The 27,047-nt window shown below is 36.3% G+C and overlaps 2 protein-coding genes across 4 annotated transcripts in view; one reads left to right on the top strand and one right to left on the bottom strand.

Annotated features, from left to right (window-relative positions):
- LOC108596770 (putative polypeptide N-acetylgalactosaminyltransferase 9) overlaps positions 1 to 27,047 on the top strand; it is a 75,081-nt gene that overhangs the window by 33,728 nt on the left and 14,306 nt on the right. For all 3 annotated transcript variants that reach the window (XM_033293368.1, XM_017982866.1, XM_033293367.1), the window contains 3 exons: positions 7,546 to 7,914; positions 7,976 to 8,140; positions 9,921 to 10,114. In XM_033293368.1, coding sequence (XP_033149259.1) covers positions 7,546 to 7,914; positions 7,976 to 8,140; positions 9,921 to 10,114 — 728 coding nt within the window. The remainder of the gene's footprint in view (positions 1 to 7,545; positions 7,915 to 7,975; positions 8,141 to 9,920; positions 10,115 to 27,047) is intronic.
- LOC108596771 (imaginal disk growth factor 6) lies at positions 17,231 to 18,930 on the bottom strand. The gene is made up of 3 exons (XM_017982869.1): positions 18,732 to 18,930; positions 17,988 to 18,563; positions 17,231 to 17,935 (listed from the first exon to the last, which is right to left on the bottom strand). Exons 1-3 carry the CDS (start codon positions 18,868 to 18,870, stop codon positions 17,283 to 17,285), a joined length of 1,368 nt encoding a protein of 455 aa, XP_017838358.1. The 5' UTR covers positions 18,871 to 18,930; the 3' UTR covers positions 17,231 to 17,282.

Raw genomic sequence — 27,047 nt, 5'->3', positions numbered from 1 at the left:
ATGTGAATTGAGCTGCAATTAAAATATTCAAAAATAAAACTCCCTTTCATATAAAACAATTTAAAATGCAATTAAAATTGCTGCGATGAAAACTAAAAATCAATTTAAAATGTCTTTAGTTTTCATCGCAGCAATTTTAATCAGTTGAATTGAGAAATGCATGAGAATTGAGCTTGACTGCAATTGAAATTTCCAAAATATAACACCTTGTATAGATTTAAAACTAAACAATTTAAAATGCATAACTGTCATTAGTTTCCAACGCAGCAATTTTAATTATTTGAATAAATTAGATGTGCTAACGACTTATGGCGATTTAGACTTGAGTTATGCATGAGAATTTAACTTGACTGCAATTGCAGAATTTTCAAAAATGTAGCTACTTTGCTAGATTTAAAAAAAAAACAAGCTAAAATGCATTACTGTCTTTAGTTTTGAATTGAAAATTGAAATTGAAGCATATTTAAAAATATATTCACTGCTTTGTTAGACTTAAAACCAAACAAACAAAAATCAAGCTAAAATGCATTAACAATTTGAAATGAGAAATCAAAGCAATATTTATTTAAATCTATTTGATTACGCGCATTGAAAATTAGAAGGACTTAAATCAATTTTAATAAATTTCATGCATTTGACGAGCCTTCTCCAAATAAATAGCTCCCTTGGGTGTCTTTTGAGCTGAGGGAATTATGGGAATTAATCTAGTTTGGTGTTTGTTTAGGTTGACTGCAGTAATTTGTTGAAGAATTTTTAAAAATATATCGCCTTGGATGGATTTAAAACAAAAATATTCTTTTTGCTAAAGATTTATGGCAATTTAGAATTGAGAAAAGCATGCTATATCTATTTGATGGATTTAAAACAAAGCAATGTAAAAAGCATTAACAATTTGAAATGAGCAATCAAAGCAATATATATTACTTGCTTGCTTTAACATAAATCTATTTTAATGCGCGCATTGAAAATTATAAGGTCTTAAATCAATTTTAATAAATTCATTTGGCGAGCTTTGTTTAAATAAATAGCTCCCATGGGTGTCTTTTGAGTTGAGCGAATTATGGGAATAAAATATGTAGCTGATTGTTTAGTAATTTCTACAAAATTGATTAATGTTTTATATAAATATTTATTTTATTTATTTACAAACTTAATTATTTTACAAAATATAATATATGTAGTAATTAAAGCTTGGCTATCGACTTACAAAAACGAAATAAATTTCTTCTGTGCATAAAATCTTTGGCAAATTAAAGTTCAATAAATTTTATTGATTTTGCTTAAGCGCTGCAAAGTTGCATAGATTAAAATTTAAGCACATTTTGCTGTATTTAAAATTGTAAGTTAGCTTGATTACTTGAGCTTGCAATTAAATTCATAAGCCCATCAGCCTTAGTCAGTTTATTTAGCTAAGCCTGTTAAACAACTACACAAATTTTTGTGGTTTTATATTTTATATATTACAAATAAATGTGTAAATTGCAACGAAGCTCAGTTAAAGCGCAAAAACAGTTAACAGTTAGCTGGCTACGTTTGTCTGAACAGTCGGCATAACAAATGCAGAACATTAATATTTATATTGAAATCAGTTCCACATTTCTCGCTACATCCATCAGCCAGCGCCAGAGTAGCAGCTGCTGCTTTTGCTTTACTTTTATTTATTATACACTTTGACATTTTTGTAAGAAATGGAAAAAGGGTATCATGAAGTTGTGCGCATGTATGTAACAGGGAGTAGAAGGCGTGGCAGACTGAACAAAGTATATATATACTTAATGAGCAAGAGAAAAACTGAGTCGCGATATAGCCAAGTCCGTCTGTATGAGCCGCGTTTGTTTCTCAGCAACTTAAGAGCTAGAGGCAACTATATTGTATATAGGTGCTCCTATATGCAAACCCGAACGCTTTTATTTTATTTATTTTTATTTACTCCCCCCTCCCGCGCAAAACGAAAAAACACGATTTTAAGCCATTAAAAAATATTTAAAAATCTAAAAAAAATTACAAAAACGCTTGGTTATGGTTTTGAGCGATGCATGAGTTATACACATTCGAATTTTCAATATAGGCATGCTCATCCTATAGTCAAAGTGTATATAAAAGTTGCTTGCGCTCAACTTTAATGTGCCCACTTGTTTTTTTGTTGTTACTGTGTAATCAGTTTTTGCAAATCTTAGCGCTGTGACTTCCATGCTGAGACTGAGAACTAATTCCCAGGGCTGCACAGGCAGGTTTAAGCATTTTAGGTCAGCAGCACGAAATCGAAGACACATGTTTAAACGCTGGCAGCGCTTAAGAAAATTTCTAACAAGTTTTAGCTGCTGCCTGCCGCAGGCGACAAACAACAAGCAGCAGCGCAGTTAACAACTTGCAATTGTTGCCGCAATTGATTGAGCAGCAAGCGTGAGGGGGGCAAAGCGCTAAAGGGAGTTTGTGTCTTGTCTAGTTTGTTGTAGAAATTGAGAGAGCAAATGCTTGCACTTAACTCATGCCGCTGTCAAGCGAGGCATGCACATTAAGCATATTAAAAAATCGCTTACTAAACAGTGAAGCAGCAGCCAGAGCAGCAGGTTGTGGTTGAGTTGCATGTGCAACAAGCATTTAAGCTGCGGCAACGTTGCACGTATTTGCAATTTCGCATATCATGTTTGCATCTCGCTGTAGTCTATGGACGAAGGTGGCAAAGCTACAAGCAACTGCCAACTGCTGCTGCTGCTGCTTGCTGATCCTGTCGCCCTATGGCGTCAAGCGCACAACGTTTACCAACACTCCTTGGCAGCTCTACAGACGATACACGCAGCATAGTCTGGTAATTAGTATTGTTGGCCTGGTCAGCACATTGGCCTTGGGGCGCGTTACCAGCAGCAAGACGTGGCAGCAACATGAAGTTTATCGCGCGCACGCATCAGTCGAAGTCTGAAGACTCCACAGTCTCTCCCTTTGGGCGCTCGTCGCTGTGATTTTTTTTTACAATTTAGCAGCGATAATGATTTTGTACATACAATGCATATGCCACGCCCACTTCGCAAGCGCCGCTGGGCAGCATAAGCAGCTGCTACAAACAGCAGATTGATTGCCAACTCACGCGCGCTCGCTCTCTCATATTTAATCAATGCTAATCCCTTTGGCATGTTAATAATATAACTCTGATTTGCGTGTGTGCGTGTGCCTAGCCTTTATTTTCAGCTATGTATGTGTGTGTGTGTGTCCCTATTGTCCTGCGTCCCTAGGCTAAGCGCTCCCTTGTCTAAACACATTTTGCAAATAACGCTACTTTGCCCAGATTATGTTTCTTTTATGCATTATGTGTGCTGCTTCTAACTTGCCACAGCTGCCACACACACACACAAAGACATACACACACACACACAATGCATGCTACTTCCCTTAGGCATTTGTCTGCTCCTACTCGCTGCTCCTCTCTGCGTTGGACGCTCCTCTATTGCAGTCAGCGCTTTATAGCTTCCTGTCACGCTCAGGCGTGTCCCTTGCTGCTGCTGCTTATGCTCTCTATGCCCCATTCGCTTGTCTATAAAACTGCCAATAGATATCAAACAAAATTATATGGTCTAGATAACGCATACGCCGCGTTTGGCTGCCGCAATGCTGTCATGCAGCCAGTGAATGCTCGCTAATTGCAACGCGAACAGACGTCAATATACTTTGCTAACTGAATTTATGACAGTTATGCTGCTAAAAAAGTTAGCAAAAGTTGCGTAATTAATGTGCGTTAAACAAAGTTAATTTTAATAACTTTATATGAAGAGAGTAGCAAACAATACATTAGCAACTAGAAATAAAAAATAATAAGCTATCATTATAATGTATAATGTGATAAATTAATTAAAAAAATTACATTTAAAAATATGTGCATTGAAATTAACAACGATTTAGTTCTACTACAATAAATTACTACAAATTAACTACCAAAATAAAATTTAACTACTAAAAAACGACATTTAATTTACTACTAAAATACAAATTACTCTACAATTTGCTATTGAAATTAACAACGAAATTAGTTCTGCTATATTAAATTACTACTAAAATAAAAATTACACCTAATCATATTTTAAGGCAATTAATTTTAAACAAACTTCAGAGTTTGTATTGTTCTTAGTAGTTTTTCATACAAGTAAAAAAGAATTAATTTTATCAAGTATTATTTTATTATTATAAACTATTCTTTAATATTGCATATTAATTAATTATATTTTAGAGCAGTTTTTATGATTTCGCTCATATAAGCAAAAGCAGCAGCTTCACAATTTTATTTACTCTCTATTCTGCCTAAGCAATTTATTAATATTTTTTTTTAATTTAAATACACATTAAAAATCAACAGAAAATTATTTGTTGTAAAAATTTGTAAAAATAAAATAATTTTGCTTAATATTTTATGATTACTCTTATATATAATATACATTTATGATATTTTAATGCATTTGCTTTTTATATTTTATCAAAAGCTTTATTCATTGTGTGCTTAAGTAAAATGGAGTATATTTATTTTAAATATTGTTCAAATTTAGGTTTTAATATTGCATATAGCTTATTAATATTTTAAAGCTACTTTGACATTTGCTGCTTTACCATTTTTATTTACTGTCTAATCTGCCCTAAGCAATATAATTATTCTAAATAGGCATTATATTATATTATAAAAGAAAAATTTGTAGTGCAAGTAAAAATAAAATAATTTGCTTAATTTTATGCTGGGCTCTGGCCCTCTTAATGCAAAGTATATAAATGTTGTCAGATTTATTTACATTTTTAATTTTATCAATAATATTTAATTTAATGTTAAAGGAGTGATTTGTTCTATATATAAATAAAATAAAGCTTTAAAAGAAAGTAATATTTGTTAAAAAATATTATTAAAATTTAAGCTTATATTGGGCATACTGCATTATGAATACTTTAAGCTACTTTGAACATTTGCTTGCTTTTACCATTTTATTTGACTGTCTATTACTGCCTAGCAATTAATTTAATTTATGTAATCTGCGTATCTGCTAAGCAACAAAGTAAGTTTATAAATACGTAGCTCAAAAAAGCGCAGCGCACTCTTAATTAAATATTATGACTGGTCTAGTCTTTAAATCCGTGTATTCACTGTATTGTGTGCTGTGTTCTGGCAACGTTCAGGCCACAGAGCCGAGGCAGCGCTTTATTCATAATTTCACATTCTATAATTGGATTGGGCTCAGGTGGCGGCTACATTTAAATGACTAGAAACAGCGCCCACAAAGGCCACAGAGCTGGAGCGGCAAAGCGCCATAATAATAACCCATGCTGGGCCATAAATAAGTGAATCAATAAAACACATAAAACCCCAAAAGACGCCACAACCTATGCACAGTCGACTGCCTGCCTACATAGCTGACTGGCTTTCATTGTTGTTGTTGTGCTTTTTATGTTTCTGTGTGCACAGCATGCAAAAAAGTTCATTACGTTACGTTACAACGTAACGTTGCCAATATACAAACGCTTAGTCCTTGCCAGAGCCTGCGCTAGCCTCGATGCGTGAATGAAGTTGTAACTACGACAAATCATAAAATTTATGCGCGCACCTCTTACGCCGCTCGCTGCTACAGCGTTCTATGCTCATTTTTAATGGCTTTTGGTTGCGGCCGCAACAAATTTATAGCTGCCTGATTGGCCTTTTGGCCATTTACCAGCCTTAACCAATCGCATAATGTGGGCAATGGCTGAGGCCTGATTTTCTTTTATGCTCTTTTTACTTTTGTGCCACAGTTTGCTTTTGGGTGCGCGCTGTGTGGTAATTGAAATGTTTGTCCCACACACAAGCATACACACACACACACACGCAGCTGAGCAGCGCCAATAAGTGTCACTTCTGGCTGACAAATCTCATAAAAAGCAGCAACTGGCAGCCGGAACAGAATTATATTTCCACATGCAAATGCAAATAACAAGATAATATAATGCACACACACAAGCACACACACACACATATAGACAGCCAGGCACGTGCACATACGTAGAAGCAATAACATTTACCCAAAAGGCAGCAGCAGCAGCACATTGAGCATGGCACTAACAATGACAACACGCATACGCAACGTTGTGCGTTGTACTTGCACATAGAGCAGAGTTTTGTTAATAAGCATAGTATTTAGCTAAATAATTATGCTTTATAGCATTTATTTATATATTTTATTGTACCGAATAACTGCATAATAATATATTGTTTTATTATTATTTTAAACTGAACTCTTCAATAATAATAAAGACTCTTCAAATTGTCTTTTTCTTATTGTTGAAGAGTAAAGACAACTTGAAGTCTTTTTTATGGTTGAAGAGTTCAGTTTAAAATAATAAATAGTTCAGAGTATAAAAAAATAAATAGTTCAGTTTGTTTAGGCATTTAATGTATTTCACGTCGAATTATATTTGATTTACTTTCCCTTTGCTTAAAACTTTTTTATTTTTTTAAACTGCATCACTTGTTTTAGTAAATAAAAATATTGCTATTGTATACTAAAGCAATTTAAATAAATTGAGAGTCTTTGGTCTATTTCTATTGTAAATTAAAGCAATTTAACTAAATTGAGAGTCTTTTATTATTGCTAAAGAGTTCATTTTGTTTATGCATCTGACAAAATCTATTTGATTTACTTGCTGTTAGGCTAAATCGTTATATTAATTTGATTTTATATATGCTGAAGAATTTTTAAGATTTATTGTATCACCCCAACCTTGGAATAATCTCATGCTAGGCAGGAAAACGCTCCAGACCCCTTTGCTTTTTAATTCTTATAAATTGCAGCACTTGTTTTAGTTTATATAAAATATTGTTATTGTAAATTAAAGCAATTTAATTAAATTGAGAGTCTATTTTGTTTATGCATTTGACAAAAACCAGCGCACAGCGAATTTAATGCATTTGATTTATTTTGCCTTAGCTTTAAACATTTTTTTAATTTTTACTTATCACTTTTGTTAGCAAATAAAAATATTGTTATTGTAAATTAAAGCGATTTAATGAAATTGCTTTTGGTATAGACAGTTATGAGGTATTTTTTTATATTAGTTGTTGCTACAATAAATTTAGTTTAATAATAAAATGCTTGACAATTATTTTCATCTAAAAACTGCAATAAAACTTAAAGCAATTTAATTAAACTGCTCGCTTTGCTCTCTTGAGTTGTTTAAGCAATTTAATAAAATTCTTTGCCTTTAATTTTAAGTTTAGTTGTGCACCACTGTGCGCTTAGCATGCAGATATTTCAAGAGTGTATGCGTGTGTGTGTGTGTGTGTGTGACATTTTTCATGCACGACGCTGATGATGACAACTTTTCATGTCAAATGCAATGCGATTTATCTTCGCAGCGTGTCACACGTACTGCCAGTCGTAAATTTCATGCACAACAAAGCAGAAGCAGCAGCAGCAACGGTAGCAGCCACGCCCACTCAGTGTGTATGTGTGGGGCGCTGTCTATTTTAAGCCAAATCAAGCAAAGAACTTTAACCCGCCACTTATCACTCAACTCAACTCACTCTCTTTGCTTCCCTTACAGGCAAAAACGTGCTGGATATGCCTGTGGAGGGGCTGGAGAAAAACCCTGGGGAGATGGGCAAGCCCGTGGTGCTGCCCAAGGAGATGTCGCCCGAAATGAAAAAGGCCGTCGACGATGGCTGGACGAACAATGCGTTTAATCAATATGTCTCCGATCTGATATCGGTGCATCGCACGCTGCCCGATCCACGTGACGCCTGGTGCAAGGACAGCGCACGCTATTTGCCCAATTTGCCCAAGACCGATGTCATCATTTGCTTCCACAATGAGGCGTGGTCCGTGCTGCTGCGCACAGTGCACTCGGTGCTGGACAGATCGCCCAAGGAGCTTATAGGCAAAATTATACTCGTCGATGACTACAGCGATATGCGTAAGTTAAAAGCCAATTAGCTTGTGTGTATCTCTAGTTTAATCCTCTTATTTATGCGCAGCGCATCTCAAGAAGCAGCTGGAGGATTATTTTGCCGCCTACTCCAAGGTGCAGATTGTGCGTGGCGCGCAGCGTGATGGACTCATACGTGCGCGCCTGCTGGGCGCCAAGCATGCCCAGTCGGAAGTGATTACCTATTTGGACTCCCATTGCGAGTGCACTGAGGGTGAGTGCCACATACAATTCATTAGTTTGGCAATTTCAATTTTCCGCCTAAAAGCACGCAATGATTTTTATTCACGCTGCTTTAATGAAATCTGAAATTTCTGTCTGTTTGCAATATTTGCAGTTGTGTTTGACACACACATTTAAATTTTATGCATTTAACACAAACAAACCACAAAAAGTAAAGCAAACTTTTTATATTGTGGGCTTCACGCTTTAACTCCCCAGTGGGCTCTCAATTTTGTCTGTTAGATTTGATGAAAGCCGTTACGACACAATGTTGCCAATGAAACAAAGCCAACTACTAAATCACTTAATCTTTAGTTTTGTTGATAGCGTAGATTGCTTTAGACTCGAGCTCGAGCTTGAGCTTTTCATTTTTTTTTTGTGATGAAATGAGAAAACACAATCAATTTTGTTTATTGCGCACGAAATCGATGCGAAGGGCGCACAGCGAGAGCAAGAGCGCAAAACTAACAAATAAACTTGGACGGACTGCTCTGTAGCAAAAATAATGTTGCAAAGTTGTGCATAGGCGACATTGTGAGACTCAGTGCTGAGGGTAACACAATTAGCATAGAAATAATAATGAAAAGAATTAAAGAATGTCAGGATTAAATTTCGCACACTCTAGCGAATTACTCAGCTATAAATTTCTTTTTAAATCTTTTGTTGAGCTTAACGCTTTATAATTTAATGTTGAATTATTAAAAACTTAAAGTTAGAACTAAAGTTAAATTAAAAGTTAAATTAACTTAAAGTTAGAACTTAAGTTAAATCTCACTTATTATTAAAGCTCGCGCCCTCTTGTAAAATCAATTACTCAGCTATAAATTTATTATTAAATCTTTTGGTAAATTATTTACGCAGCTATAAATTTGTTATTAAATCTTTTGGTAAACTTGACGCTTTGGAATTGAATGTTGAAGTGTTAAAAACTTTAAGTTAGTTAAGAAATAACTTTAAAAAAAATATATATAAATATTCAGATTGAGTGGGAATTAAATTTTTAAGTCATTTTTGTGCAAGAGTGAGAAAATATTGAAATTCCATTAACAAATTGAGTTGCTTTGGATATAGACGAACTCAGCTGTTAAGTTTGAAGGCTTCTTATAGTTGAGAAAACAGACAAACAGATATGGATACATCCAATCAGCTCTTTAGTCTGCTCAAAAATGTATCGACGCATTTGGCTTACAATACTTAAGCCAAAAAATTAAAATTTTATAGGGGGCGTATTTTCTAATTTATTTCTGTTGTCGCTCTGAGCAAAGTCAAAAATGTAACTCGTTATATTTACAACTAGAGGGACTATCATTCTAATATTTAAACAGCTAATGAGTGACTAACTTTAGAATAACTGCATCAAAATCTCAATTTTAATAAAGTGACAAACGAAACTTTTCTTTGAATCGACTAAATGAAAAGACCCTTTGTACATTTTTCTGCAGCGTGCCAAAACGAAAAGCGAGCTTTAGATTATTTTGAGCAATGGCGTGTGTGTGTGTTTATGTGTTTGTGTTTGGGAAAGTTGACAGTGTAAGAAAACAATTTTTGTTACTTTACTTTTACTTTTGGTGCTGCCTGTCAACTGTCGTCATCATTGCAAATGCGGATGATGGATGACAATGCTGCCAAAAGCAGCAGCAGCAGCAGAGAAAACACAAAGCTATTAAATTAAACAACAAATTGTATGTGTGTGTGATGCACTGTAAAAAATCAGCAGCGTGACTTGCAATTTTCTTTTGTCGAGAGTGTAAAACTAATTGTTGATTTTACAGGTTGGCTGGAGCCGCTGCTGGATCGCATAGCGCGCAATTCGACGACCGTTGTGTGTCCCGTCATCGATGTGCTCGACGATACGACACTTGAGTATCATTATCGCGACTCTAGCGGCGTCAATGTGGGCGGCTTCGATTGGAATTTACAGTTCAGCTGGCATGCGGTGCCGGAACGTGAGAAGAAGCGTCACAATGTAAGTACAAAATATATAAACTGCAAGCTTATTAAGTCGCGCCTTACATCAAAGTCGACTCGGAGTTGAGTTGAGTTGAGTTCTGGGCGAGTAACAAAATTTTAAAAACATTTAAGGCACTGACAAGCGCCGAGCGCTCGTTGAAAATGTTGCGGTTAGCGCGCTGTTTGTTTAAGCTCATGCCATTATACTTTACATGTATTTAGACACACACACACAGACAGACACACACACACATACAGCTGCACGTGGCAATGTTTGGTTTTGGCATGACGAGGTTAGCCTGAGACTAACCTCAGTTTAGCCCGAGCAACATAAATACGTTAGCAAAATACACACACACACACACATGAAACCACTTTAAACGCATGTACGTGACTATGAAAATTGAGTGTACACACACACACACACACACACAGACAGCTGTACAGTTAAAGTTTTTGGTTATGATATGAGCATAATCAGCTTTTGATATGGAAATTTGCATTTCGGTTAAGTTGACTCGCATTTCGAAGCTTTAAGCCATTGTCTATTGCTGCGGCTAGCTTTGTGGGCAAAACTTCAACTAGCAAATGACTAATTGCTGTTAATTGTTTACTTTAGTTTAGTGAAAAGTTTAGTGAACTGCACTAAGCTGCGCAAATTATTAGTTATCAGTAGTTGATGGCAGCAAAGTAAAATAGGCTTAAAATTAAATTCTACAGCACCTTTTTATGTTAACAGTTTATTAATTTTTTAAGAAGATTTAATTATTAATTGAACTAATGTAAGTACTGAGTGCTAGCTACTAAGTTTATTATAAATGCAAAGCTACATGAGCTAAGCTATATTAGCTTGAAATGAAATTCTAACAGAATGCTTAGAAATTTATATTTTTATTTTATGTGCAACATAAAAGTTTTAACAGGACTCTGTTAACATTTGGTTAGTGGCTTGAACAAAAGTTAGCCAGGCAAACTTTCACTGCAAATTCAATGCAATATTTTATTCGCTTACACTTTCTACTCATTAAAGTCTTTACAAATAATGCCAGCTAGTTAGTTATAAGCAAATGTTGAAATTTTTACACATGCAAATTAAATATGTCGAGCTAAATAATGACAGAAATTTACGATTTTTATTTGCTATGCGAATTAATAGTAAAGCTTAACAAAGAAGACTCTGTTATTAGTTTGACTTAAAAATTAGTTAAGTACAAAAGTAAGAGAAGAACTGTTTAGATGCTCATTGGGTAATAAAAGATACGAACTTCCATTAAATTAGTTTAATTAACCAATGAGCATCTAAAGAGTTCTTCTCTTACTTGTGTTAAAAACTTTAAATTTAACATTTAAATTTTAAAATATTTACACATGCAAATTAAATAACAGAAATTTACGATTTTTACTTGCCTATGCGTTTTTAAAGTAGAGGCTAACAAAGACGCTGTTATTAGTTAGAATTAGAAATTAGTTTTGAACAAAAGATGTTCATTGGTTAATAAAAGTTACGAACTGCCATCAAATTAGTTTAATTTAAATTTTAAAAAATTCTAAATGTTAAATTTAAAGAAATTTACAATTTTTACTTGCAAATTAAACATTAAATTAACAAAGCCGCTGTTATTAGTTGGAGTTAAAAATAATTTTTGAACAAAAGTGCTGTCTATTGAATTGCTAGAAGAACTCTTTTAAATGATCAAGTTAAGAACTGCCATAAAATTAGTTATAGCTTTCAGTTAAATGTACATTCAACTTTTTGTGAATGTTTTAGTTCACTGCAAATGAAATGCAATTAATTTGGAAGCCATTAAAGCTAGTTAATTATGCAGCACAACAAATGTTAAAATATTTACGCATGCAAATTAAAATATGGCAAACTGTATGATGACAGAAATTTACGATTTTTACTTGCTATGCGTTTTAATAGTAGAGGCTAACAAAGACTGTTATTAGCTTATTTAGAAATAAGTTTTTAGAGTTTTGAACAAAAGTAATAATCTTTATATGCTCATTCGGAAATAAAAGTTAGAGCTTTGAGCTAAAGTGCATTAAACTTTTTAGTATATATATTTTAGTTAGCAAGCAATGCAAATGAAATGCATTTTATAACGCAGCCATTAAAGCTGTAACTACTAATGGCAGCTAGTTAATTATGCAGCACAACAAATGTTGAAATTGTAGCCAAATTAAAATGAAGCAAGGCTATATAATGACAGAAGTTTACACTCTGCTATATGTATTGAATTTTTACTATTACGATATGATGACAAAAGTTTATTTACAGTTTTAAACAAAAGTAATAACTATTGATATGAGGAACATTTTAAATGCTCAGACAACATTTTTACTTGCTATGCAAAATAAAAGTTAAGCACAACTTTGTGCACTCAACTTTTTGTGTATATTTTGGTTTGCATTTTATTTAATGATTAATTATAAAGCACAACAAATGCTTAAAAAGTGTTCAAAAGGCTGCTTAAAGCAATTGCAGCTTAAATGCCAAACACAGCGACGCACGCTGCTGACTGCTGAGTGCATTTATTGTTGCGCTTAATTACCTGTTTGTACACCTGTCAGCTGTCGCTATGTAGCCATATTTTGGTGTTTGTGGGTGGCTCGACATGCAATTAAAGCCGCACGGCATATTTACGCACAAGATAAATGAGAGCAATGAGCTGAGCTGAGGTTTTGTTTATGCGCGTTAAACTTAAAGCGTCAGTTTTAGCTTTAAGTTAAAGTTAATAGTTTAATTAAACAAAGAATGCAGCAAGCGCAATTACAATAACTGCACTGGGCTGGCCGCAAATTTGTAAGTAATATTACGCATACGCCGCATTAAACGCAGCGCAGAGGCAAAAGGCAATGTGCAAAAAGCAACTGCAATTAAAAGCCAAAAATGTTAAAACGCAAATGTGCAATGCACAGAACGTTGCTGCATGTTGCATGTTGCATGTTGCAGGCAGCCAACTGACAATGGCAACGGCCTTTGCGGTGTAAATATCTGGCATAATTGTTTTTACAAGCGCCAAGGGGATTTATGAGTACATTGTTGCCGAAAATCCAAGCCAGCCACAGAGAGAGAGAGAGAGCGATAGGGAGCATGAGAGAGCGAGAGCGTGCGACAAATTATTGTTGTCGTTTGCCACTTGCGCCGGCTGAAGCTGCTGCACTTAGCAGCTAAATCAACTAAAGCATTTCCTGAGCTCGCATTGGCAATTTGCCGCAAACACAAAACTTCTGCGCTGCCAAAAAAAAAAAAAAACACAAGTGTACGCATTAAAGTTGGGCGCCAACAAATTTTAAATACACTTTGACACCCTGCTGTGTATATTGAAAATTGAAATGCTATTCGCATTGAATGAAATGAAATGTTCGAAAACAAAGTCGAAAACATGACTAGGAAATTATGTGATTTATTTTAGATTTTCAAAGATTTTTGTACAGCCTTATATCGTTTTTTTTTCGATTTGCGGGGGAGTGAGGTGGAAATAAAAAAAAATAAAATAAAAGCGTTCGGGTTTGCATATAGAAGCACTTATATACCAAATTTGGTTGCTCTAGCTTTTATAGTTGCTGAGAAACACGCGCTCATACAGACGTACATGGCTATATCGACGCAGCTCGTCCAGCTGCTCAAGTATATATATACTTTATGGGGTATGCCACGCCTCCTGCTCCCTGTTACATACATGCGCACAACTTCATGCTACCTTATCCATTTTTTACAAAAATCTCAAAGTGTATAAAAAGCGCCATAAATGTTGCATAATAGCCGCTGTTCAGGACATATATATTATACGATATATATAAAAAGTAAATGGCACTTTCGCAACTGACAGCGAAATTGAAAAGCCTTTGCGTTCGTTCAGGCTAAAATTTATAAAATATGCAAACCTGGATACTTGCCGCAGGACACTTGCAGCTTTGTTGACAGTCTTAAAGCTGACAGCGCAACTTTTGCTGCCTGAAAGTTGCTACAAGCAACAACAAGCATCAAAAATACATATTGCTATATCTATACTAACGAAAAGTTTTCGTAAGCTTGTTTGCCCTGCCAGCTGTTGTTGCTAAGCATTGATATACACACACGCACACACAGCTCAGCTCAGCTCGTGCGTGTGTGTGCGTCCAGCTTGGGGCTCTTGGGTTTGGGTCTGGGGCGTGGGCCGTCTGATTACACGTGAGTGCCTTTCGCACATGCCCTCGCGGCTAATGGATTTGGCATTAGCTTGGCAGCTGCCTGCTCACTACCATTCGTAACTATGTTAAATCACAGGTGGTGTAGCCACACACACACACACACACACACACAACTTTAATGTGTGCTCGTAAATAATATTTAAACAAAAGCTCAACAGCAGCCAAAAAATTCTATAACAATTTTATTGCCATTTCTTGCCTGTCAACTGCAGCTGCTGCCTCTTTAACCTCTTTACATGTTTGTCCAACTGACTTTTACACTTTTACACACTGCTCACTGCACTCACACTCACACACACATACATTTGCGTCTACCTGTGTTTTATACGCTGCTGCCTTGAGTGCGTCGCAGTCATAAAATATAGAGGCAGTTGTCTAGTATTTTTCGTGCGTACTATAAAATATTTATGCATCCTGCTGAAAACGACATTTGTTGAGCTGTGAAAATGGCAAACAAATGCACAGCAAGCAGCAAAGTCACAAAGAGATAAATTCAAATATCGTATATTTACATTTCAAAGTTGCGCAAGCTACGAGTTCTAATATCTAGTAGATTGGCTACAGCATAACTTTTAATAAAGCGAAATTAACTTATGGTATAGTACAAATCGTTATACTGAATGCCTGAAAACTGTATATCGTATTTATATGATAACGTTTAAATATTATACGTCGTATATTTTAATAAAGCTTGCTTTACTTATGAAAAAGTAAAAGTTAGAAGAAAGCATTTAAGTTGAATAGCGTAATTCTGAATGCTGCTAAGCTTATTCAGTTGAATATCGTATATATGATAATGATTATTAGAACGAGTCGTTAAAGCTAAATTTACTTATGCAACAAATTTAAAAAAAAATTATACAATGATCTTTATAACATTAAAGTTGAATATCGTAATGCTGAATGTTGTAAAACTGAACATTGCAAGTTATGTGATAGCGACTTATACAGCGATTAAAATTAAATTCACTTATGCGAAAACTTAAAAAAAAATTCTGCAATGAAGATTATTACATTTAAGTTGAACAACGTAATTCGGACTATCGTAAAACTGAATATCGTATTGATATGATAACAATTTAATACAGCGTATCTTTTAAAAAAAAGCTAGATAAGCGTATGTATAAGTAAAAACAAAAACTAATAATTGCATTAAGCTTGAATATCGTAATGCTGAATGCACTTAAATTATTTCAGTTGAATATCGTATATAATGATTATTAAATCGAGTCGCCTAATAAAGCTAAATTTACTTATGCGAATACTTAAAAAAATTATGCAATGAAGATTATTGCATTAAAGTTGAATGTCATATAAATGAATATGGCAAATATGTAATAACGATTTAATAAATGGTGTCGTTTAATAAAGCTGAACTTGTTACGAAATTTAAAAACATTCTGAATATCGTAAAACTGTATATCGTAAAAATAAATAAACGCTTTAAATCAAAATTTTAGCTCCTGTTTATGCTTAGCACGAATATCGTAAATTTGAATATCGTAATTTTCAGTACACTCTTCCTTATCATATTCATATTCTTTTTTGGCTTGAACTCTCATGGCCGCTGCTCTTATTATAATGCCTGCTACCCAAATTAATATTTTTGAGCAGCCCGCTTAACTTTTTTTCGCTGTCGCTGAACAAATTATGCGCTTACTGTAACTGACAAGCGCACATTTTTCTAAAGCATACAGCTGGGCGCAACAAATGGCCCAAACTGCGAGTTAAAAAATATCTTGCAAAGCAAAGCACAATTTTTATGCTATATACATGTGTATGTGTGTGCTTGTGTGTGTGTGAGTGCGGGCAGCTGACTTTCATTTAAAGTGCGAGAGCAAAAAAATGAAAATATGTGTGGCAAAGTGAAAGCATAAAAACTAATTCGGTCGTTGCCTGCTGGCGAGCTAACTAAAACTAATGAAAATGCTGAAGCAGTCAACTAATCCGCGCGCGTTTGTTAGCACAAAGCCCAAGCTAGGCAAAGAGTAGAGAGAGAGAAAAAAAAATATGCTCAAATAACCCGAAGCGTATAAAATAAAACTACATAACAACAATTTCATAAAAAATGCTAGAGACGTGCAAGGAAGAGAGCGTAAGTGGGCGTAGTGGGCGTGTGTGTAACACACACACAGACAAATACTAATCCAATTATACGAGAGCAAAAAAAAAACGCATACGCAATGTTGGCCCGGGCATTTAAATATACATACAAAGGCAGAGCACACATAGACGTAGCTAAAACTAAGTGAAAGAGGGAGGAAGTGGGGGTGGGGGTGTGGCACGCACATAGCTTATGCTTATGCTTATGTGCAGGCAAAGTGTTGTTGATGTTGAAAGCTCGCAACGTTACCTTTAAGCTAGAAGAAGCAGCAGCAAGTCAAGCACAGAAATAATGTACACAAAAAAAAAAAAAGTTTGTAGTGCGTGTGTGTGAACAGGTAAATGCTGCCTAAAACGCTACACACACATACGCACAAACATTGCACGTTTCATTTCATTTCTTGCGCGTTTACGTTTATGCCATTCTGATTGCCTATGCGTGCGCTTTGAGTGTCTTTTTTTTGTGGCTCAAACATTTGCAGCTATCAAGCTGCTGCTTGTTGTAACTGCCTTTGTTGTTGTTGCTGTGAAATCGTGCATAACATGGCAGGCTGAAGCATTTTTGGCTTGATGCTGTAATACGCTGCGTATGCGAAATTTTGCTGCCAGAGACTGAATGACAAATGTGTAGCAGTCAATTTGCAAAAAGGCAGCCACTCCCTTAAACTGTACGTGTGGCTATGTGGAGAGTGAGGAGTGGGGTTTAATGCTAAAGCCGATTACGCTATATCAAAGTCAATTGGACTGGCTCTATATATATGCATAGCATGCAGCTTATTAAATGCTTAGGGCTAGCTATGCACATAAATCTTTAATTAGTTTACTTAAGCGCTGAAGCAAAGTAAGATTGGCAACATTTATTGTATGCAGCTTACACTTTAAAGTTAGTTAGACAAACGATATTTAACTGCGCGCAGTATGGGATATTTGTCTTGAGTGCAGAGTCCTCTAAAGTCGTCATAGCTCAAATCGTATAGCGCAACGCCGCCCAAATTGTTGCTGCGCACATAGCCCGCCTTATCAGCTGCTGTATCGGGATCCTCGTAGCTAATCCAAATGCCATTATCACCCTTTTTGTCAGCAGCGCGATAAGCGTAATTACCAAAGCGTCTAGCAGGATCAGCAATTTTGTTTAAAGGAGCCTGCGCGCCCTTGGCGTATCTATTGTTATCATTGGGCAGCAAAGCGCAAACCTCAGGCCAGCTATAAATGCCATGCAGTTGTGTATTGGGTCCAACTGGCGCTTCATCGACTACTTTGGCTACAGGCGGCAGCCCAGTGTCGCCAGAGTCCTCAGACAGCTTCCAGGGACGTCCATAAGTGGGCACGCCCACATTAATTTTGCTAGCAGGGCAGCTGTGACGCAACCAAAACTTAACCTGCGCATCGATATTGAACTCGGGATTGCGCTCGCTTAGCTCGTAAATGGGTGCGCTGTAGTCCGCCAGCTCGGGATTGCGCTCGGGCGTAAAGAAATCGAAGGCGCCCAAATTAACAAAGTCCAAATAGTTAATAACCGCAGGCACATCAAAGAACACTAAAGAGCAAATAATAATTGTGGAACACGCTTTGCTATAAACAAAACTTACGCGATGCATTCACATTGGGCAGCACCGTAGTGGACAGCAGCAAATTGTCCGGACGCAGTGCGTTCTTCACATCGCGCAGCAGCGCAGTAAACTGCTCCTTGTGCTCCTCAGCGCGCTCGTCCACTATAGAGTCGCCGCTAAACACCTTTTTGAAGCCCTTCCATATAGAGCCCAGTCCACTGTGCACTTTCTTGGGCTTATTCTTGGGAAATTGCCACGCAATATCAACGCCATCAAAGCCATAAGTCTTAACCAGCGCGTACACCGTGTTAACAAAGCGCGTGCGTCCAGTTGGATTCTCCAGCAACTCCATATACTTGTTGGGCTTGTCTTTGGCATCCTCGCCAGTTTCAATGTCCTTGTCTCCGCCCACGCTCAGCAGCACACGCAGATTCGGATACTTGCGCTTCAAGCGCGTCACAGTGCGATACAGTCCCTTGCCCAAATCCAAGTCCAGCTGCTGATTCAAACTCACAGCCTTGTGCGAATCACGCTCAATGCCCGCATAGCCATAGATTAGATAATCGCAAAACTGCAGCGCAGGCTCCAAATCATCAATGACCAGCTTGCCCAGTCCTAAAATTAATATTTAAATTGTTATTTAAGCTGCTTTTGCTTTGTTGGCGCTGCTCGTTATCAAGTAAACCTAAATTCCAGCTAATGCTGATAAGCTGCCGCACTTCGTTGTTTTCGTTTTCATTTTCAATTATAATTTATAAGCTCTTACGTAATCTCTCAACTTACCTTCGCGCACAAAACTCGTCGAGTCGTAATAGCAGACAAGATGCCGCTGTGGACCCGTCTGCTGTTGTTGACCCACCTTGCCGGCCATAACGCTGGCCAGGCACAGCAGCAGCGATAGCATCGCCAATGTTCTAAACATCTTTGCGTTCTTTTGGTTATTTACCCGTATGACTTGTTGTTCGCTTCAAAGTCGACTTGAGACTAAACCGCGACAGCTTCAACAAAGTGGAATCAAAGCGGCGGCGGCGATCGAAGCTGCGAGACGAAGGTTGAGACTTTGTTGTTGTTGTGGTTAAGCTTAATAAAGTGTGAGCTGATAAACAAAGCGAGGCAGCAAAGGCGAGGTTATGAATTATTAAGTAAATACAGTGGGCAGTGGCTACAACAGACTGCAATTCATTTCTGTGCATATGCATTTAATTTAAATGGAACTAGCAATTATAAATTAAGGCTGCTATATAATAAATAATATAATAAACATTTGCTAATACAGTGAGCACTAGCTATGATGGCATTGAATTAATAATAAAATATGCTTTGAATTTGGACGAAATTTAATTAAGCAATTTATTAATTTATTATTAATGTAGGCTTTGATACTACAAGTATTTTTTTATTTATTACACTGCTAGAATCTTATAATATAAATAAGCACTTGCTAATACAGTGGGCAGTGGCTATGCTGGCATTAAATTAATAATGAAATATATTTTGAATTTAAATGAAATTTAATTGAGCAATTAAATATTTTATTTATTTATTTTAATTGTAACTTAGAATATATTCTATAGCAGTGCTGCTCAAACGCTGCTTACGGCAGCGCACTCACTAAAAAACACACACATATATAAAAAAATTTAGTTATCAACTTTTGCACTGAAAAAAATTATTGTCAATTAAATTTCGAATAGTTTGGGATCTCTAATTCATAGACATAAACAAAAGAAACCCTAGCTAGCCTTGCAAGTCACACACACCATTAAAAATACTATGCTTATGTGTGTTCCATATGGAAGGGCACTGTATGTGTGAGCCTATGCCCCCTATACACAAGTGTAAAACAAAAACAAATGGGCATGAATTGTATATGGGCTGGGCACTCCTGATATAGAGTATAATGATGTAGTCAGAGCAGCTGAGGCCTTCAGGTTAACCAATTTAATAATTTATTATTAATGTAGGATTTTGATACTACAAGTATTTTTTTATTTATTAGATTGAGATGAGATGATATTAAATTAAATTAATTTGCAGAGTTCTTCTCAACTATTATTTATTTAAACCTAACCGATCCCGACTTCTACGCGTATTCTCTTATATGCTATAATATGCTTTGAATTTAAATGAAATTTAAATAAGCAATTATAACATTTATTATTTATGTATTGTACTACAATAATTGTTTTATTTATTAGATTAAAATATTTATGATATATTAAATTAATTTTCAGTGTTCTTCTGTATGTAAACTTAATCGATCGCAACTTCTACGCGTGTTCTCTTGCTTGCGACTTCTATTCTTCTTTCACACCTCTTTGCAATTGCTTCGCTTGTACTTCTCTACACTTCTCTTGTCTCTTGCTTTGCCTCAGTTGAACGATTGTTAAGCTGCTGCAATCTATGCCCTACACTAAAGTCAGCAGAGTCTTTGCCATGCCCATTCTAGTTATTTAAATGAAAATATTTATTTTAAGCCTTAGCTGCTCATTGAATTCAAGTATAAGTAAATAATAAAATATACTTTGAATTTAAATAAGCACTTATAATGTAAGTATTTTAAAATGTATATTTTCCTTAGCTGCTCATTTAATTCAATTGGTATATATACTTGCTAATAATGCCATCAATCTTATGCAAAGCTTGACCATTTGTCTTCATTCAGTGTGTTGACTGTGCTTAGCTCATGTTTGTGCTTGTTTCAAATGCCCATTTAAATGCTGATATCTGCTTTGTCTTTATTTTGTTTGTTTCGCAGTTTGCTTTGCCTGCTGTTTCGTTGTTTCTCTCAAGTTGCTTTTCTTGCTATTTTAAAGTTTTGTACTTTGCATAATTTCTAATCGATACAGTTAAGCCCAGTTTCAAATTTTATATTTTATTTGTTCAAGCGTAAGCGACAGCGAGCTGAGCTGTACATGTGCCCTACAGGTCGAACCCTTATCGCTGCTTGTCACACGCACAATCAGACACACACATACACATACATACATGTGTATGTGGCAAGAGCCTAACCGGCATCCAGTTGCCACTCACTGGCAATTGACAGTTGCCCAGCTCTCTATGCTGTTGGATTTATTTACATAAAATGTTTGTTTGACATGCATGTAAATTGTTTTCTCTCTCTCTCTCTTTGTTTGTGTGTCTGCGTGCTACTTTTACTATTATTGCAATTTATTTGCAGCGCAATTAGCAATTGAAAATTAAAGCCAATTAACATGTGCGTGGGCAACACAGACGCAACACCTACTGTACATTAAATTGAACTGTGTGGCCGCCGCAGCAAAATAAATATTTAAAGCACTTTGTTTTGCTTGAGGCTTGGACTTGGGACTGTCGAAAAATTTGTTTGTTCTTGGCAGGCCGAACGAACGGTCGAACGACCCTTTTCAATTACCGCTCTAATGTTGTTTTTGCACATTTTTGTTTTTTAATTAACGTAGCCGAACCTTTTCGCTTGTTTCATTTCATTTGATCTCAGTGCTTGCTGGAAGGGGCCACGCCTTATTACTTAAACATTTTTACGAAAATTACATGCAGTTTAACTTTTAATTGAAATGTTGCTAACAAGTGCGTGGGGGGGCGCTCAAAACCCCAAACTGACTACCCATTAGTCTTGGGGCGCGCTCTCTCTTGCTCTCTCGCACTTGCTCTCTGCGCTGCTGTTTAATTAAACGTGCAGTGTGCAGCGCAGCGCTGAAAATGCTGCGGCAAGTGTTTGAGTATATTTTACAGCAGCGCCTGAAAGTATGCTCGCATTTTCACAAGTGGCGCCGCATGCAGCTTGCATTTATGCTCGTTAAATAAAATTATGTGCATGTGTGTGTGGCTGCGTGTGTGTGTGCTTTATTTTTTTGGCATTATAAAGTGACCAACATCAATTTAATGCGCTTAACTGCTGCTGCCTTGAAGCGCTCGAGCTGATAATGTGGTGTGTGCTTAAAAATTTGCTCAATTTATAGCGAATTTCGTTTTAATGTGCAGCAATTAAGAAATTGCAAACATTAAATGCACTTGTATAATTTTATACAACTGACTGCAGATGCAGTTCGATAACAGCAGCCTATCGAAGCTTTAACATAAGCTGTAAAATATAATAACATAGTCTGTAGTTCTAACAGAACTTGAACTAATGCAACTTTTATTTAAATTGAACTTAATCAACGACCCTAACGTTGCCTGTGTGACCAACTTGAATGTTTAAAACCAGTGAAAAAATAAAAATAATTAAAATAGATGATTTTTCATCGAAATTTATTATTTCTGTTGTACATTTCTGTTTGATAATAATTTTCCACTTACAAACAAGTTTGACAATCATTTTTTTTTAGTGTAGAAGTTGACAACTAAATTTTTCTCATTTATATATGTGTGTGTTTTTGTTCATATGTATTAGTGAGTGCCGTGCCGTAAGCAGCGTCTGGGCACCACTGGTTTAACTAACTGTAATTGTTTCTTTTATTATTTGCTGCTTATACTTAGCTATTAATGTTGTTTTATATGTTTACTTATGCTGTGATTTTAATTTGAGCAACAGCTGTGTAAAATATTTAACATAAACTCAACGTAAGCATTAAAAAACACTAAAATGAAATTATTGTAAAATTCTGCGACTTTTTTAAAGCGTGTGATAAATTAATATGAAAAGGTTTGAAGCATAAAAGCAATATTGTTAATAACTAAATTATGTTAAAGTTAAGTTTAGTTTATTTTCAATAATAAACAGCAAAATTTAATTTACTTTCAACTAATTAACAACTTGAAATTTTGCTTAAATATTTCTTAGACTAAACAAAAAGAATAGACCAGCCTGAAGGCCTTTTAGATTTTAAAATTATAAAATTAGTGCTATAGGCTACAAGTTGGGCTCGAATGACTTAAACTAAACTAAACTTATTTAAAATGTACTCACTTCTGTATTAAATTCCTTTCAACCTTTTGCAACTTCATTTATGTTGCTCTCGCCATTGATTTGCATTGACTTTTGTTTGTTTGCACGTTTCTCTAGCTTTTCAAGCTGCCAGCAAACCGCAGAGTTAAATTCAAACAGCAGTTTGGGGGCTTTAATGGAATTTTGCAACTGCTGGTCAACGATAACTGACCAGTGCAGACAAACACACATACACGCGAAACTCATAACTTTGCATTTTAAGCTATGGCTTCGAAAACTACGCCAACTTTTGAAGCAATACACGCAGCCCCGGCAAAGCCACAACAATGATAACCACTGAGCGCTTCGTTAGTGTCGTATGTGTATGTGTGTGTGTGTGTGTGTGCTTGTGTGTGTGACAAGATCGCAGCGCGTTGCCAACAACTCGCAAGTGTATTAATTTGCACCCCATGCAATGCAAGCGACAACAACAGCAGCCAAAATCTGAACGTATTTTTTGGTAACCTCAAACTAACGACCGCTATGTGCTGCACAATGTTGTTGCTGCTGCTGCTGCTGTGTGTGGGCGTGGCTGTAGCGCCCACCCCCTTTTACGCTTAAAAGTGATTTGTGCGCTCGCCCCTTTTTTTGCAGCTGCAGCTGCAGCAGCAACATATGCAAATCACTCACTCAAGCGAGTAGAGCAACCAAAAACTCACACACACATAGGTGCAGCATATCGCTTGCTGTGTGTGTATATGAAATTCAGCTTACGTGGCGTATGATTTATTAAAAAACGCTCGTAAAAATGCAACACACAGCAGCAAAAACTTAAAAATATGTATAAATAAAACAACAATAAGCGACAAGTGCATGCTAGACTAACAGAAAATATTTAAAAATAATTAAAGCGGCTTTTAAAATTATTTGCATTTAGATTAAAAATAAAATATAAAACTTTAAAGCTTAAGCAAGAATTTCTCAAAGACTTTGCCAGGCTTATCTTTGAGTACAAGCGCGCGCTCGCTCATATAATAAACCAAGAAAACAATGAAAAATTTCAACAAGTTATTTAAGCAAAGATGTGCGCTAGTTTGCTGTCTAGCTTAAAGCACAACAGTGTGCAGACTTGTGTACAAACATGGAGCACTAGGGACGTTACAAGCAGTGTTGCCAGAATTTGCAGAGCTAAAATAGCTAGATTTTATTTAATACCATTGCTAGAAATAGCTAAGCAAGAAATTAAACTTGTTAAAAAGTAGCCTAAAATCATTTACAAGCTCAGGGGGAGACCTAATTAGAGAGTTGAAAAATCGAAAACTGCTAAAATAGCTAAGTACGAAATTAAAAATGCTAAAAAATAGCTAAAATTCATTTGCATGTTAAACTAAGAGGCAGACCTAATTAGAGAGTTGAGTAGTCGAATAAAATAGCTAAATTCAATTTAACTGCTAGAAATAGCTAAGCATTATATTGAAAAAAATAGCTAAAGTGCATGTCTATGTTAAATTAACAATATAATATATATTTTATAAATTTATTTATTATATTAAAAATGATTGTATTATTTATTGCACTTAAAATACAAAGGTTAGGTTAGGTTAGACAGGTTTCCCCAAGGGGAACATCCAGAGACCATGTGGCCCATTTTGATGCCTGTTTATATGTAAGAATAGATGAGGTATGTGCTGATTGATGGGGTGTATTGAGGGGAGAGGGAGCTGCCTATGTGAGGTATCCAGGTGCTGTGAGCTAGTGCGCCCTTAGAACAATCCGGTGGAGTACTGGAACCTTAACAGATTTTCCAACCTTAGCTCTGCAAGGTAGCTCAACCCCTCGTAGAAGGTTTCTCCGAAGAATCAGAGTCTCATTCTGTGAATTAGCTGGGCATTCGTATAGGAGATGTTGGAGATTTTCTTCATCTTCAAAGTTTCTGCAGCTGAGACAGAAGTTCTGGTGTGGACCGTTGTACCATGTGGCCGATATGGCAGTGCCTTGTTTAGACTCCTGTCTTTCTGCTTTTCTTGCTAAAGTGAAGTAGGTCGAATGTTCTCTTTAAAATACAAAAGCTACATAAGTAATCAAATCACTTTTCCAATTGTTCGATTTCTAGCTAATAATATGCTATTGATTAGGTTAGTCCGCTAGGCCACCTTAGACCGTTTTTGGTGCTTCACGGAGAGTTTAGTTGCTGTTTAATTCGTTTAGTATGTTGATACTTTTTGCAAACCTTAGCAGCAAGTCGGGACTAAGCCTTGCTGCTACTTTTAGTGTGGGTATCTCATACTGGTTGAAGTTTTTTATGCGCGTTTTCGCAAGTGCTGGACATTGGCATAGAAGGTGTTCTAGGGTTTCCTTGACCGCTGGTTTTTTACATTTTGCAATAACATGCTATAAATTGTAATAGTTTCCAAACTACTAAATCTAGCTATTAACTAGCTAAAATGGCAACACTGGCAACAACAAGAACAAGAAGTGTGTGTTGTATGCTCAACAAAAATGCATGAAATATAACTATGAAAAATAAGCAGCAAGGCGAAGCAGACAGCCAGGCAAAGGCACTAAAAGTGGATATGAAAATTTTAAAGCCTTAGCTTGAAAGCACTTCAAGCAGCTGGTGGCTGCTGCTGCTGCTGCTAAGCGTCACATGATGAGTGTGGGAATTTTTGCACCACATAAGCAGCTACTCCACTCCACTCTCCGCTCTTCTGGCTGTTTCCACTTTGCATGGCGCATCCATCAAATGCCAGCAGTTTGCTTCATTTTTAAGCAATTTTCGCAACCAATATTTTGTGCATGGCAGACAACATTACAGCGCCCGCCACGCCCCGTTTGCCTGCTCTGACATGCAGATAGATGACTTTATGCTATAGCCCAAACGCTTTAACTCTGCATATTTCGTGCCAGTGTCAGTGCCTGCATTAGCCGCATTGGCATCAACATAATCATCAATTTCATCAACTGACTGCAACTGACTGTTTAAGCCAGAACGCGTTCGTTCGTTCGTTGAGCTGCCTCGTCGTTATTAATTGGCCCCCATAGTGCATAGCCCAGCCAGCCATATGTAGTGCCCGTTTTGCTCGTCCATGCCATAATGCCATAATTTATTATAAAGCCAAAGCCAAAGCTTATTCATACGCAAAAAGTATTTCTCAATCAACTCTCGAACGAGTTCGAGTTCGAGCTGAGCTTATGCCCCAAAGGCAGTTCAAGCATGAAATGTTAATGCACTTGGCCAACATTTTGTGCGAAAAGTTTTGGGGCTAGCAAAGTGCTAATAACTTGAAAGTTATTGCATGCAAAGCAGCCAAAGTGCTGAATATTGAAAATGTATGCAAAAATTTATACAAAATTATTTATAGCATAGAATAAAACATAATTGACTTCATATATATTTTAATAAAATCAATTGTGAGCAAATTATTTAATATTTAAATAATGCACTATTAACTTAAACTTTCTGTATACTCAACAAATAGTTAAATATGTAAATATACTAAAACTTTCTCAATTAACTGCAGCAATTTAGCTGCTGCTTTATGCATAAAAAAAAGTTTAAATTAACTTTGTGCAGTTGCCAAACTCTCTTACAAATTAGTTTCTAGCACTATTGCCTTAAATTTGAAACAATATTTTGTCAATTTAAGACGCTTGTGGCCTGTCAAGCACAACTGGCAGCAATAATATCTCATTCTATATGCCACTTGCCCCGATAGCATAAATTGCAAACGTTCAATATACTCAAATTGCTGCCCATAATTCATGCCCAGCTACGCTGTGCTCAGTGCTCATCATTTTCGCCATTAACTAGAAATAAGCACGTACTTAAAGGCAGTTTCCGTAACTCTTCTTTGATCCCCAGCCCCACGCCCAGCACCACCCAAAACCAAAGCGAACTCTTGCATGCAAATTACGCTAAGGCGAGCAAGCAAAAAATATGGCAGCAAAACTTTAGTTTCAACTTTAAACGACAATGTAAGCGCGTGAATACGTGCCCCAGACTTGATATATGTCTCTGTTCTGGAAGCTGCTCTCGCTCTCTCGGGTTGCTGGTGTGGTCTCTGGCCTGCCCGCTGGTAATTATCTGCATGTCCAGCGGGAGAGAATGTGGCCGCTGTCTACTTAAATGGCAGACATGCCAAGCTTTAGGCTCTGAATAACTGTGTGGCAAATTAAATAAGCGCGTTAATTCCAAGCGCGCGACTTTGCTCATTTCCGCTGCCAGGACAGGC

This window comes from Drosophila busckii, chromosome 2R (genome assembly GCF_011750605.1).
Source record: "Drosophila busckii strain San Diego stock center, stock number 13000-0081.31 chromosome 2R, ASM1175060v1, whole genome shotgun sequence".
Lineage (NCBI taxonomy): Eukaryota > Metazoa > Arthropoda > Insecta > Diptera > Drosophilidae > Drosophila > Drosophila busckii.
This window is presented reverse-complemented; position numbering and strand designations above follow the sequence as displayed.

Bases quoted from the DNA above. Each gene is read 5' to 3' on its own strand.
- LOC108596771 (XM_017982869.1), bottom strand. From the start codon at position 18,870: ATGTTTAGAACATTGGCGATGCTATCGCTGCTGCTGTGCCTGGCCAGC. The intron at 18,564-18,731 runs GTAAGTTGAGAG...TATTAATTTTAG, and splicing joins GACGAGTTTTGTGCGCGAAG to GACTGGGCAAGCTGGTCATT. The intron at 17,936-17,987 runs GTAAGTTTTGTT...TTTGCTCTTTAG, and splicing joins GCCCAATGTGAATGCATCGC to TGTTCTTTGATGTGCCTGCG.